This window comes from Henckelia pumila, chromosome 2 (assembly GCF_033568475.1).
Source record: "Henckelia pumila isolate YLH828 chromosome 2, ASM3356847v2, whole genome shotgun sequence".
Taxonomy (NCBI): domain Eukaryota; kingdom Viridiplantae; phylum Streptophyta; class Magnoliopsida; order Lamiales; family Gesneriaceae; genus Henckelia; species Henckelia pumila.
The window spans coordinates 150,705,532-150,719,895 of NC_133121.1; the positions used below are offsets into that span (position 1 = coordinate 150,705,532).

The following is a 14,364-nucleotide window of genomic DNA, read 5'->3' on the forward strand; positions in this document are numbered from 1 at the left end:
TCATGATCTACGTTCCAGGTAGACCATGAGTATGGTCTATCCAAAAATCTCAGTTCTGGGTAGACCATGCCCATGGTCTACCTATGGTCTACATGAGCATGTTTTATCCAAAAATCTCTTGATAGACCATGAGATTTCTGGGTAGACCATGGAGATGGGCAGCCCATGGTCTACCTAGTTTTGGGTAGACCATAGGTAAACCATGGTATGGTCTACCCAGTCTTGGGTAGACCATAAATATGATCTACCCAAAAATCTCATGGTCAACCAAGAGATTTTTGGTAGTCCATGGGTGGTCTACCTATGGTTTACCCAGTTTTGGATAGACCATAGGTAGACCATGAGCTGCCCATATCCATCTTCCACCAAGTTTTGACAAAGAGATTTTTGGGTAGACCATACCCATGGTCAACCTATGGTTTACCCAGTTTTGGGTAGACCATAGGTAGACCATGGGTTGCCCATATCCATGGTCTACCAAGTTTTTGGTCAACCCAAAATTTGGATCTGACAATCTATTTGGTCGACCCAGAGACAAATAAGCGATAGAATGTGAGAATTAATTTACTTAAGAAGAGTCAACTCCTTTTTTCTTAAAATAAAAATTCAAAGTCCTTTTTTTAAAATATATTCTCACTTACTCCTACTTTTTTAACTAGCCCGTCTACGACGTCTTCCTGGAATCGGCTGGCAGATGGATTATTAGTGTTTAGTTTAGCATTTTATTCAAATGTAACCTTTGCTTTATAACACTTTCAAAAAATAACCTTCGCCTATTAATTAAATAAATTACAAAATATCTCTTCATAAATAAATTATTCAAAAAAATTTAGGGCCATTTTAAAAATAATAATAATAATAATAATAATAATAATAATAATAATAATAATAATAATAATAATAATAATAATAATAATAATAATAATAATAATAATAATAATAATAATAATAATAATAATAATAATAATAATAAAGCATGTCAAAAGCTCTTGTGATTATTTCTCCTACAAAGAAAGCTGCTACTTCGAAGCCTAATAATCATGTCAAAAAAAAGTTGATCACACATGAATCAGAGTCTGAATCAGACCAAATTCCTCTGTAAAAAATTATCCCTGCATCTCCGCGAGTTCAGACCAGAAAGAGATCTCGTATAGTCAAGCGGGTCATTACACCAGGATATCAACCTCCACCAATTCTGGCTATAACTATTTCAAAAGTTCGGTCTGGAATTACAGTAGTTGAAGTACATGTTGAGAGTTTGCATTTCGGTCTGAAGGAATTCAAATATATATAGACACACAGAAGAAGGGAAAATAAGTTTTATGGTCCAATAACTTGTCCATGTTTTGGTTTTGGTCCATTAACTTTTTCGATGTGGGTTTCGGTACACTAACTTTTTATTTTCAGTGTTTTTTGATCCAACTGCATACGTGTCAATTTCTGATTGGTCCAAAATGATGACGTGGACCAATTAGAAGCTGACACGTATGCAGTTGGACCAAAAAACACTTAAATGCAAAGTTAGTGTATCAAAACCCTAATCGGAAAAGTTAATGCACCAAAACTCAAAGGGAGTAAAGTTACTGGACTAAAAAACTTATTTTCCCCACAGAAGAAAGGGTTCAGTCTAAATTTCTCTACAGCATTCAAATGGCTATCAATGTAGCCATGAAGACTATAGAAGATCATATTGAAGAGAGAATGATGTGCTTTGACAATTGGGTCAGGTACAGAACCAAAGCGCACTTTACAGAATTCAGATCAATGAAGATGTTGTCTAATCTGGATGCTGTAGAACAAATTATTTTAGAGTGGGAAAAGACTCGTGAAATCTCTCAAGCACTACAAAGAAGGGATTTCATTGCTACCATGATGAAGGAAAGCGTGCTCAGACATATTGTACTGGTGCATAAGAGAGCAAATTTCAAGCCACACTGCGTATGAAGATTTTGCAGTCATTGGTCAGTTGGAGATGGATGCCCTGTCATTGGCTATGATATCTAAAACTACGAGACAAGATTTAAATTTGGCTCTCCCATTAGACAACAAAAACGAAAAACGACAACGGATAAAATCCGTTGTCGTATGGGTCTCAAAACCGTTGTACTTTTGGGTGTTGCAAAAGTATAAAATCCGTTGTCGTTGCCTTGAAAAGACAACAATTTTTATCCGTTGTCGTATATCGAAGTTTTAGCAATGCCGAAAATCACAACAGTTTTAAAATGAGAAAGACAACGGATTTTATCCGTTGTCGTTGCTCAAATAAAAAAACAAAAAATAATAATTTTAATAAAAAAAATTTCTATTTTATAAATAAATCAAAATTTAAAATATCTAAAATAAAATTTAATATACAATTTTTCAATGTTACAAATCAATCAAAATTCTAATTCTAAATCAATCTACAATAAAAAAAAAATATAGTTCGAGTTATGAACAAATCTATATAAATTAACTTGGAACACTTCTTCCAGCATAGATTAACATCCACCATTATCCCCTGCAACAATTCAAAACAAGATTACAACAACAAATGAAAATTATCGAGAAATGGCACATACATAGAATAAATGCGAATTTGAGTTTTCACTTGCTACACTGTAAATGAAAATCAAACTACATCTTAAATTGTATCCACGAGTTTCACTATACATAAACCACGACATAAAAATCAACCCCTATTGAATTCAATTCCATGACCTCAACCCCCCTTCCCACTGGCAAAACTAAGACAGAAATCTATGGGGCGTGTGAAGATACCTTCCCAAAAAAATGTAACCATTCAAGAGGAAACACTGCCCGATCCGGATGGAAAGTTCTTCTTATCTGCCACCATCAGTTTAATGTAATTTAAACAAACTCCTGCAGGTACACAAAATTCGTGCTCAAACTCAATATTCTTGAAAAGGTACACACATCAATCGAGGCACAACAAAGGCTTGTCTTACAGAATTTCATTTGTATGAACCATGTGGCTCTTTATATCTTACTATCGAATTATTTTAGGATAATCAATTTAATCCGATTATATTCAAAGTAATAAATCTGGTTATATGCATATATAGCGTGCAACAATGACTTCAATCTGGCTAATTGTATGCCAGAACAATAAAAATATGCGACATGGCAAGAAATTGGTCGATCAAAATGTTATGCAGCATGAGAATGCCAGAATCTAGCACTTACAAGCAACGAAAGCCTCATCATACTTCAGCTCAGTTGCCAATCTAGAAAGCTCTTTTGTTGGATCAACCTCGAGCTAAAAAATAGCATACAGAATAAATAAGTCTGAAAGCAAGAAGTGGCTAAAATAATTATTAAAAAAATCAGGGAGAAATGCAAAACCTTCTCGTGTAGACCACCCAAAGAACCATTGCTCAGCTGATTTAGCAAAGGATTTGCTGCTTTAGAATTTAAACCTGCAACAACAAGATATACCAATTTTCTTTGACCATCAAGCAACTCATTGCTCAAAGTTTGAGACATTGATGATGCCGAAGTTTTAGCATCCTGAAGAAATTAACAAAAATTAGTGGGGCACGTAGATACCACGGAGATTGAATAATAGACTCTTCGATAATGTAACATGACAATCATATTTATTATGTGCATTTCATATTTAGTCAGAGTATACATATTTAGAAACATTAGAAAATATTGTAAAAATAATAACATAATATACCCTCAAAACAATTGCAAGAGATGAATGTGAAGCCTCAAACTGCTGCTGAGCTACTGCAATATGTTCAACCATTCCTTTCCAAAAGGCGGAATCAAATTACTCAAACATTTCCCTGCACGACATTTCAAATGCAGGGATCATAGAAACTTCCAAACTCGATTTCAGTGTTTCTAGCATTGCAAATCGGTATGAGATTAGATTTTTCGGGGCAGACAACTACGTAAAAATATAGATACAGGTATGTCATTCTGTGGATAATCCATCTCAATTTTTGTAAACAAAGTATAGAGTTAAAAAACAATAAAATAATAGTCAAACTTATTCTCAATTCATACCTGAAGAGCTTGCTTGCCTGAAGTTTGAAATTGTGACTGGATTTTCTGAGCACCCAGTACAACATATGAGGTCGTAACAGTCGCACCGACATTATACTAGGCAAGAAACAGCAAACCGAAAATTCAGCTTCTAAATTTATAGACTCATACTTCTATGCTACAATCTATGCTACATCAAAAGCAGAGATATATCAATCAGTTGCAGCTCGTGATGTATACACAATGCGAAAACATACATGTATCTTTCACCAAACATGCAGGATAAACGACTGGCCTGAAAGTAAAGACACTTGTAAAAACAAGAGTTGCCCAACATCCACCGATCATTTCAAAATGGAGTATCCGAATCAGGTGTATAAAAATTAACAAGGATAAAAAAAGGTGAAGGCCGACAAGCCATTCTATTGTCAAATATCAAATGTGAAACAGAAAATAGCTTTCAGGGGATTAAGACATACATCCTCAAAATCCGTAAAAATCTAAAACAAAAGTTGTGAGCTGGCAAGCGAATGTATCTATGGAAAATCTAATAGCAAGATTTCCCTGTGATCACTGAAAATTGAATCTGGCATGGAAAAACAATGGTTAGATTTAAAGCACAAGGACAATTCTTGGATGAATATGGAATGAAACAACTAGATAAAATGACTTCGGCGAATTCAAATACAGAGTGCAACGGATATGAGCAATATTATATATATCAGAGCAATATTATATATATGAAGCTGAAATTTACAGTATGATAACAGATGTCCATTTTTCTTTCAACAACAATATGAGACACACACACACACACTAGACGGAAGACAAGACGAGTTTCTTAATGCTATAGCATTCATGTATCACAGACCAAGCTAAATATAGTAAACAGACAGTGCAGATTATATAAACTTCAAAGAGAGAAACCGATCAAGTCCCATGTCATGTCTGCAAAGTCTGTACTAGAGGCTTCAAGTTTTCTGTATGGAGCTGAGCAATAGCTTCGAGTAATACCACAGTAGAGGCCGGCATCAGGGTCTTGTACTGAGCAGCAAACTGAACGGGTAGAGGTTGAGTGCAATACATTTGAGCATGTGCAGGATCAGTAAATTCGTAGATAGATTTTAATGCAGAAGAGGGAGCTCTGCCTGTTGGGGATGATCAAGCACAAGGATAAAAAATTCTTAAGTGGACATGGAAGAAGCATATATGTGATATTTCACACAAGACAGTGAATCAAGTGATAACATAAACAAAATATGGCCCCAAACCTATCGGAAAATCGATACAAATTTATTCTCACATCAATCTAAAAAAAAACTGGGTAACAAATTTTAAAAAAATCAAACCGGGGTATGATACGAACCAACTAAAAACAGCCACCAATTCTAAAAAAAAATAACCATGAAGCCTCACAGGAAATTATTACAACAATCGAAGGACTAACACATTGATTGAAAGCGCGCATCAGCAGCATAAATCAAACCTAGAATCTTAAAAACTTTGATCTCAAAAACGTAAATCGCAGGAAATCGAAGGATTTATACATCGATTCAACAACATAAATCAACCATAGAATCTTAAAACCTCGATCTCAATTCCCCAATTTCAGAACAAAAAATTAGTAAACGAACTGATCAAGAAGCTAAAACATAAAATGCCCACGACAAACATGACTGTGAACTGTTCAAAATGAAAAGCACAAATACTCCGGAAAAAAGTAAACGAGGTGATTATCGACCAACTTACTTTAATAGGCGAAGCTAAACTAGTCGGCGTAGATCCGGCAAGTGATTTTTTGATCTGTGATTGATTCCTTCCCGTGTCGTTGAAGTGCGGTTTATACTGCGAAAAATTACAGTTTACCTCCCAGAGAGAGGTATTATGAACTTTGACCCCAAATAGAGGTATTATGATGCATAATCGCCGAGTTAGCGAAGCTCAAATCACCCTGAATATTCCCTTTGAGTTTCTATCCTACTCACAAACTGCTTGTAGCTCTGAGGCTGGTCAAATCTCCCCACCTGAGACCAAACCTAAATTAAAAAAAAAAAGCTATAATCTAAAAAATTAACAGAAGTGACGGGATCGAACTCAGATCTGAGATGGGATCGACCAAGGCCCTCAGCGTAAAGTTCGATCCAGGATTCTGAAGCCGATCTGGACAAGACGGGGAAAGAGATTCTGAACACTGACCTGTTCCCAACGTTCGATCGACGACTAGGGCACCGAGATGAGCTGGGATGAAGGGGCGAGGCGACGGGTTGGGCTAAGGTTTCTCCTTTCCTTTTTTTTTTCAATTGTGTAGGTATATTGTATATATGTATATGTATGTGTGTTTAAAAATCTAAATAAAAACAAAACCAAAGACAACGGATAAAAATAGTGTTGTCTTAAGTTACAAAAAACAATAGAAAAAGACAACAGTTAATAAAAAACCGTTGCCGTAGACCCCTCAAAAACCCGCTCATAGACAACGGTTTTTTAAAACCGTTGTCTTTTATTAAAACCGTTGTCTTATTTCATTAAAAATGATCAACAACAACGGTTTTATTATAAACTATTGTTAAAGACCAAAAGACAACAGTTTTATGAAAAACCGTTGTCTTTCAGATGTTGATAAAACCATATTTTGTTGTAGTGAAGAACAAGAGAAGACAAAAAATACATCTTTCACTCCAGATCAGTGTGACTTTGGTGATTCTTCTTTTCACACCGAATTCAATACCGAACCATCAGGATCAAAGGGTGTCAACGATCAGACAGTTGTTCCTCTTATTCAACAAGAGCAAAGGACTGGATCCTTCGAACAAAGAAAAAAGTCTAGACCAACAGACACTTGATACTGAAGGACCAAATCAGCAAAATCAGCAATCACACCCTGAGTTTCAAGAAGATCTTGCTTCTAGCTCTAAAGTCTTGGTCTCTGAACCGAATCAAGAGACAAATCAGTCTGATATGTCTCATTTAGATAAGACATAACACTTGACAGATGTACCTCTTATCTTTACAGATGAAATTCTCAAGTCCATTGAAGAAATTTTTATTCCAGAAGTTGATCCACTCCACCCCATGGCCAAAATCACCACTTAGTCAGTAGAAGCCACTCTATCACAAGAATTTGTTCCTCCTGAGGATATTGTTCTGCCTGAGCTCACACTAGTCATTGTGCTAAACCAGACCAAGAACACAGATGACAAAGTCCCTGATCCTAAACCTCTTTAGACTGATTATTAAATAGAGGATCTCACGTTGGAGTCTGAGGAAAAAGAGTCTCATGTTGCAAAAGATGATAGCTTAGAGAAGACTGATGTAATTCCCAAAAAAAAACTAGCCTACTAACTTCTGCACTAGGCAAGTTGATAGAAACCATCACTAGTCTTCAAACCGATAAAGTCTCTACCCCTTCTGAAGCATAAAAGTTCAAGCAGCTCGTTCTCTCCAAACTTGAGCAGATGACTTCAAAGCTTAACCTTATGCACCAATCTCAGATGAGGAGTACATTTGATCTGACTTGCCACATAGACAGAGTACATAGTGAACTGACCAACCAATTTCAATCTATGCAGTCCACCTTTGGCACACAACCTAATTAAATCGTTCAAATTTTGGCCACTCTATTTTCTTTTCAAACTCGAACCGTAAAAAAGGAACCAAACTGAACCTCCATTGAAGCCCTCATTCGTCGTTGTTCCTGTCCTCCACGTAACATCCATCGTTCTTGGAAACAAGCAAGCACGAGCCTGTAGAAAATGGCAGAGGAAAACATTACTGTAAGTAAGCGACAAACCAGTTTTTCTATTTTATTTTTTGAGATTTCGTGTTTGATATTCAGATATCATAATCGATATAATCAACCCATAAAATTTTCATCTTTTTGTCGATTTTTTTGAAGATATCTCGACCTATCTCGAATAAGTTTTCACTCATTCCGACCATAGTACAATCGGAGTAAATATCGGCCGATGCTGACTTATTTGTTTCTTATCTCGACTGATGTCGTATTTAATGTCAACTGCATTACCTAGAACGAAATCTCAACTATATAACTGTTGTTTCGTCCGAGTAGCGTGTATAGTCGAAAGTCTCAAATTTTAATTTCGACTGATTTATTAATCTTATTGTAAGAGTAATGGAATCTAAGCAACATAGAACTATCACCAATGATCTGGAACCGAGCTACTCCAGGATTCAAATAATGTCAACTATGTGAATCAACCAACGATCAACATGAAAACAAAAAACCAATCACACGAATGCAGTAATCAAGAAATCAACACAAATCAATTGCATGGTTTGGTCAATGACCTACATCTAATTGAATCATCAAGATTAGATCCGAATTAATATAGGATTATGACTACATCTCATTGAATCATCAAGATTAGATCCAAATGAATCTAGTATTATGACTAGATTGATTTGAATCAACAAGATTAGAACCGAATTAATCAATGATTATGACTACATCTCATTGAATCAACAATTAATAGTTCGTGTATTGAAATGAATTTTACTATTTTTTTCTCTATAAAGAGGATTGGTGGATGCGGCAAAATAAAACCAATTATAATGTTTTTAAAAAATGTGTTTATTTAGGGAAAACTTGAGAATTATATCTGTCTCGAGTGTTTTATCCCATCTGGATTAATATAAACTTATACCTATCTTTCTTTGTTGCTTTGAATGTGCTCCAAATCTGGAAATCATCCATAAAGCATGTATCAAAATCTGCTCAAGTTCAATCAAATCTCAATGGTAGAAAACAACTTCAAACCTTGTTCAAATCTCTCCCGGTTCCAATCTGAACTTCTCGATCTCGATGGCCTTACTAAAAATATGAAATAAGACGTACATATCTAGGAAATATCATCAAGAACTCCATACAATTTTAGTTCAATCAATCTAACCCAATCTTGATCATTTTCGAATCCGACGGCATAACGGTAGCAAAACCGACAACCAAAACCCATTTCTATCAATTCTAACCATCACATACTCTTCACATACACCTCATATCAGCTCAATATCATCAAAATATCAGCATATCAGAATCATAGGTTTCGAATTAATTCTGGAAAAATCATAAGAAATGCATACGACATCCGCTTTGATCCGACTTCGATATAACAACATATAGAACTTCAAGAACACTAATTCATGCTTAAATTCTGATTTCTCCAACATACAAAATCTCAAAACATTCTGAATCATGTATATACTTACATCAAATCGTATCCCTTCTTGCAAGAATTGCAGAACTAAACCCGGATCGAAAATCGGTTGAACGGATCTTGAGATAATGAAGATTTAATGTGAAAATTTGTCTTGAGTTCTTCTTTTCCTCTTCTCTCGGTTTTTGTTGCTGATAAATCTGATGAATTTGATGCATATACACGTTCTAACACATAAAGAATCCATGTGTCTTCCACTAAATCTGAAAATTGCACTTTAGCCCCTCAAGTCTTCACTCTTTGCAATTCAGTCCCCAGAAAATCAAATTAATTCGATTTCAATCCTAAATAATTTAAGAACATTAAAATTTAATTTTAAACTCTAAATATTCTCAAATTAAATATTTTCGTATTAAAATTAAATAATCTCGGGCCTTAAATTTCTCTCCCTCTGAGACATAATTTTGTCCTCGAAATCGCATGCAATCTGTATACACAAAAGATAATGAAATAATAGAAATACATGATAAGAACTCACATCAGTGAAATAACTCAGGAAATATCTGTATCATGTCGGATTCAGTCTCCCAAGTATCTTCTTCAATACCATGTCGACTCCACTGAACTTTGACCAACTGATCGTGTTTCTGAGCTATTTTTCTTTGCGATCAAGAATCTGTATCGGTTGCTCAAAATAGCTAAGAGTATCGTCAAGTTCAGCTTCATCAGGTTGAAGAATATGATAAGCATCAGTTTGATACTTCCGAAGCATAGAAACATGGAATACTTCATGAATACCAGACAAATATGGAGGAAGTGTGAGTCGATAAGAAAGATCGTCTATCTTCTCGATAATCTCATAAGGACCGATAAAACATGGAGATAATTTTCCTCTCTTGCCAAATATGACTGTACCTCTGAATGGAGAAATCTTCAAGAATACTTTGTCTCTCGGTTCAAAATATAGAGGTCGTCGTCTGATATTTTCATATTTAGCTTGTCGATCTTGGGATATCTTCATTTTTTTCTCAATCAGTTTCACTTTTTCCGTCAATTCACGGATCATATCAGGCCCAATATCAGGTACCTCTGAGACTTCATCCCAATACAACAGTGATCTACATTTATTTCCGTACAGTGCTTCAAATGGAGCCATCTCAATACTGGTCTGATAGCTATTGTTATAAAAAAAATTCAGCAAGTGATAATGAATCTTGCCAACTAGTGCCAAAATCTAGAAGTACGGCTCATAGCATATCCTCAAGTGTCTGGATAGTCTGCTCTGATTGTCCGTCTGTCTGAGGATAATATGTTGTACTCAGGTGCAATTGAGTACCAAGAGCTTCCTGTAAACTATGCCAAAAGTGTGATATAAATCTAGGGTCTCGATCTGAAACGATAGATTTAGGCACATCATGCAATCTTACCACTTCTCTGACGTAGATTTCTTCCATCTGATCATGTCTATACGTCATTTGGTACGGAATAAAGCATGATGATTTTGTCAATTTGTCGATAATCACCCAAATAGCATCGCAACCTCTGGATGAACGTGGTAGCTGTGTAATGAAATCCATGGAAATGTGATCTCATTTCCATTCTGGAATAGATAAACTCTGTAATAGATCATCTGGCTTCTTTCTTTCATATTTTACATGTTGGCAATTCAAACACCAAGACACATATTCTGTGACATCTAATTTCATCAGTTTCCACCAATACTATGTCTTCATATCATTGTACATTTTCCTGCCACTGGGATGAATACTGAATTTACTGCTATGAGCCTCTCTCATAATCTTTTGTTTCAAGTCTGAAACATCTGGTACGACAATTCAGTTTTTTTACATATAAAACATCATCAGCACTGACCTGATATTCTGATTGATGTCCAGATCTGATCATCTCAATCAACTTTTGTATATTTTGATCAAATTTCTGTGCTTCTTTGATTCTTATCAACAATCCCTGAATATTATTTAATCTCGCAATCGAAATCTTTCAATAAATCTAGCCATCTACGTTGCCTCATATTCAATTCTGACTGCGAAAACAGATATTTCAAACTTTTGTGATCAGAATAGATTTTAAACTTCTCACCATAAAGATAGTGTCGTCATATCTTCAATGTAAACACAATGACAGCCAATTCAAGATCATGAATTGGATATCTGGTCTCATGTGGCTTCAACTGTCTTGAGGCATAAGAAATAACATGACCTCTCTGCATAAGCACACATCTCAAACCTCTGTGAGAAGCATCACAATATACAACAAAAGCATCAGTACCTAAAGGTATCGTCAACACCGGAGCACTGGTAAGTCTCTTCTTCAACTCAAGAAAACTGGCTTCACAAGCTTCTGTCCAGACATACGGCATATTCTTTTGAGTCAACTGAGTAATAGGCTTGGAATTGCTGAAAAAATCTCTGATAAATCTGTGGTAATATCCGGTTAAGCCCATAAAAATCCATATTTCTGGAACTGATGTTGGTCTAAGCCAATTGATCACAGCCTCTACCTTGCTTGGATCGACTGAAATTCCATCACCTGAGATGATATGCCCAAGAAAAACGACTCTATCTGGCCAAAATTCATATTTAGACAACTTGGCATACAATTTCTCTATTCTCAATGTCTGTAAAATAATTTTTAGATGTTCAGCATGATCATGAAGATTCTTGGAATAGATCAAAATATCATAGATAAAGATAATGAAAAAGTCATCCAAGTATTTCTGAAATACTGTATTCATCGATTCCATAAATACTGCAGGAGAATTGGTTAATCCAAAAGGCATGACAATAAATTCATAATGACCATACCTTGTTCTGAATGCAGTTTTAGGATATCTTCATCTCGAACCCTCAGTTGATGATATCCAGATCTCATATCGATCTTGGAGTAGATAGCTGAACCCTGCAATTGATCAAACAAATCAACTATTCTGGGCAATGGGTATTTATTCTTCACTGTCGCCTTGTTCAATTGACGATAATCAATACACAACCACATAGAACCATATTTCTTTCGTACAAAAAGTACCGGAGCGCCCCAAGGTGGAACACTCGACCTTATGTACCCTTTGGCCAAGAGATCTTCAAGCTAATCTTTCAACTCCTTCAGTTCAATCGGTTCCATCTTATAAGGAGCTTTAGATATCGGTTGCGTACCTGACATTAACTCAATACTGAAGTCTATCTCCCGAACTGGAGGCAAATAAGGAATTTCATCAGGGAAGACATCAGCAAAATCTCGTACTACTGGTATATCTGTCAATGCTGAACTAGATTTCAAGACATCTACTGCATAAACCAAAAATCCTTTTGCACCTCTCTGCAATAAACGGGCCATGGATAACACAAATATCAAAGGGATCATGGCTCTAGAACCCTTACCGTAGAATCTCCATTCATCTGCCATTTCAGGACTGAATCTGACCACTTTCTGGAAACAATCTACAGTGGCCCTGTACTTGGTTAACATGTGTATACCAATAATACAATCAAAATCTGATAACCCAAGTACTATACAATCCAAATCTATCACATTTACGTCATATTGTAATGCACATTTTCGAATCAATTTGACAAATACAATTCCTTCACCCAAAGGTGAAGAAATAGCAACAACAACAGGCAATGACTCAGATGATAAAGAATACAACATAGCAAATTTCTCAGAAATGAATGTATGTGATGCACATGTATCTATCAATACATAGGCAGGATAACCAAAGATAAAACAGTTACCTGCTATGACATCGTCAGGTGCTGCCTGAGCCTGCTCCTCTGTCAATGCAAATACTCGAGCCTGTTGCCTAGGAGGTTGAGTCACAGTCTGGTTTTCTCCTAGTCTAGTCTCTGGTTGTGTATGGAATGCGTGCACTGTAGATGATTGCCGGTCAACCTGAGGTACTGATCTAGATGCACTTGCACCAGTTGCTCTTTGAGGACACGCCTTGGCATAGTGACCAGTTTGATGACAAATATTGCAGCTGCCTGATACTCCTTTGCATTGATTAGGGGCATGTCTACCCCAACACTTACTGCAATAAACTCGAGGAAATGCATAACTTTGACTAGAACCAAACTGTCTCGGCCTACCAGAACTGGAAGAACTACTGTCTTCCTTCTTGAATTTCTTTCCTTTTGGCCGGAATATTGAATCCTTTCTGCCACTGCTTCCACCCTCAAATATGATAGATGGCTGCTGAAACGGTGGCGGATTCTGTGGCAATGGCAATGGTACTAGCTGTGGAGATGGTTGTGGAATAAACGGTGCTCCTCTCTGTCTTAATAAACCAGCCTCTGCTCCCTTAGCTTTGTTCAAAGCCGATGCAAAGGTATTAGGTCTTCCACTATTCACCAAAGTGAAAACATCTGGATTCAAGCCATTAATAAACTGGTCCATCATGGCTTCATCACTTGCTGCTATATGTGGGGAAAATTTCAACAGGCTAGAAAATTTGGCCACATAGTCTTTTATATTCAGTTGACCCTGCTTCAAACTTGCAAATTTTTCTCCTTTGTATTTTCTGTAGGAGACTGGCAAAAAACATTGATAGAATTCAGTTTTAAATACAGACCAGGTGATAGTCGTACCTCGATATTCCAATGATTTCTTGGTAGTGATCCACCAACTCTTGGAAACTTCATGAAGTTGATGTACTACCATTCTAATACGACGATCATCTGAATAATCAAGTGATTCAAACAGCTGTTCAATATCTTCTAACCAGTTCTCGCAATCAACTGAATTCTCTGTTCCTTTCAGCATTGGTGGTTTAAATGACTGAAACCTCTTCAACAGTGTCTCCATCGGTGTAGCTGTAACATCCATCGGATCAACAGATGTACTACCTTGTGCATTCTGAGGTTCTGACACTATCTGTGGTACATTCGGCTGTTCTGGATGAGGAATAGCCACTGTTTGTCTAGTCATTGGTGCTTTACGGGGAGACATATCTGATTTTCAAACAGATTAGTGCATAAACAATAGCATATACAACATTTTATTTCCATCCTTCTCTGATTAGCATTCTCATGCATTCTCATGAGAATTCAGGTTCTGATCGAGGATAATTTAGAATAATATTGCACATAAAGCATGCATTAACAACGAAAGGACATAATCATGCAATCATATAATTCTTGCAATAATAAAGCATGCTCATATATAATGCACATAATCA

General features: G+C 36.1%; 2 protein-coding genes across 2 annotated transcripts; both read right to left on the minus strand.

The window, feature by feature from the left end:
* Positions 1-2,480: 2,480 nt before the first annotated feature.
* Positions 2,481-6,271, minus strand: LOC140878681 (enhancer of mRNA-decapping protein 4-like). Its single transcript, XM_073282296.1, has 7 exons — positions 5,746-6,271; positions 4,960-5,144; positions 4,018-4,291; positions 3,683-3,794; positions 3,346-3,510; positions 3,187-3,259; positions 2,481-2,500 (listed from the first exon to the last, which is right to left on the minus strand). The coding sequence occupies exons 4-7, from the start codon at positions 3,752-3,754 to the stop codon at positions 2,481-2,483; spliced, it is 330 nt and encodes a 109-aa protein (XP_073138397.1). The 5' UTR covers positions 3,755-3,794; positions 4,018-4,291; positions 4,960-5,144; positions 5,746-6,271.
* LOC140878683 (uncharacterized) lies at positions 3,783-14,114 on the minus strand. Its single transcript, XM_073282297.1, has 6 exons — positions 13,775-14,114; positions 13,080-13,717; positions 11,418-11,808; positions 4,960-5,144; positions 4,018-4,113; positions 3,783-3,794 (listed from the first exon to the last, which is right to left on the minus strand). Exons 1-6 carry the CDS (start codon positions 14,112-14,114, stop codon positions 3,783-3,785), a joined length of 1,662 nt encoding a protein of 553 aa, XP_073138398.1.
* Between the last annotated feature and the right edge of the window lie 250 nt (positions 14,115-14,364).

What these genes read in the sequence shown, in the direction of transcription:
- LOC140878681 (XM_073282296.1), bottom strand. Translation starts at nt 3,754, where the DNA reads ATGGTTGAACATATTGCAGTAGCTCAGCAGCAGTTTGAGGCTTCACAT. An exon ending in TGGGTGGTCTACACGAGAAG is followed by an intron (nt 3,260 to 3,345) that starts GTTTTGCATTTC and finishes GCTATTTTTTAG; the next exon opens with CTCGAGGTTGATCCAACAAA. An exon ending in TGATGAGGCTTTCGTTGCTT is followed by an intron (nt 2,501 to 3,186) that starts GTAAGTGCTAGA and finishes GAATTGTTGCAG; the next exon opens with GGGATAATGGTGGATGTTAA.
- LOC140878683 (XM_073282297.1), bottom strand. Translation starts at nt 14,114, where the DNA reads ATGACTAGACAAACAGTGGCTATTCCTCATCCAGAACAGCCGAATGTA. An exon ending in GAAATCATTGGAATATCGAG is followed by an intron (nt 13,718 to 13,774) that starts GTACGACTATCA and finishes GTTTTTTGCCAG; the next exon opens with TCTCCTACAGAAAATACAAA. An exon ending in CAGAAAACTTGAAGCCTCTA is followed by an intron (nt 4,114 to 4,959) that starts GTACAGACTTTG and finishes TTTCTTGCCTAG; the next exon opens with TATAATGTCGGTGCGACTGT.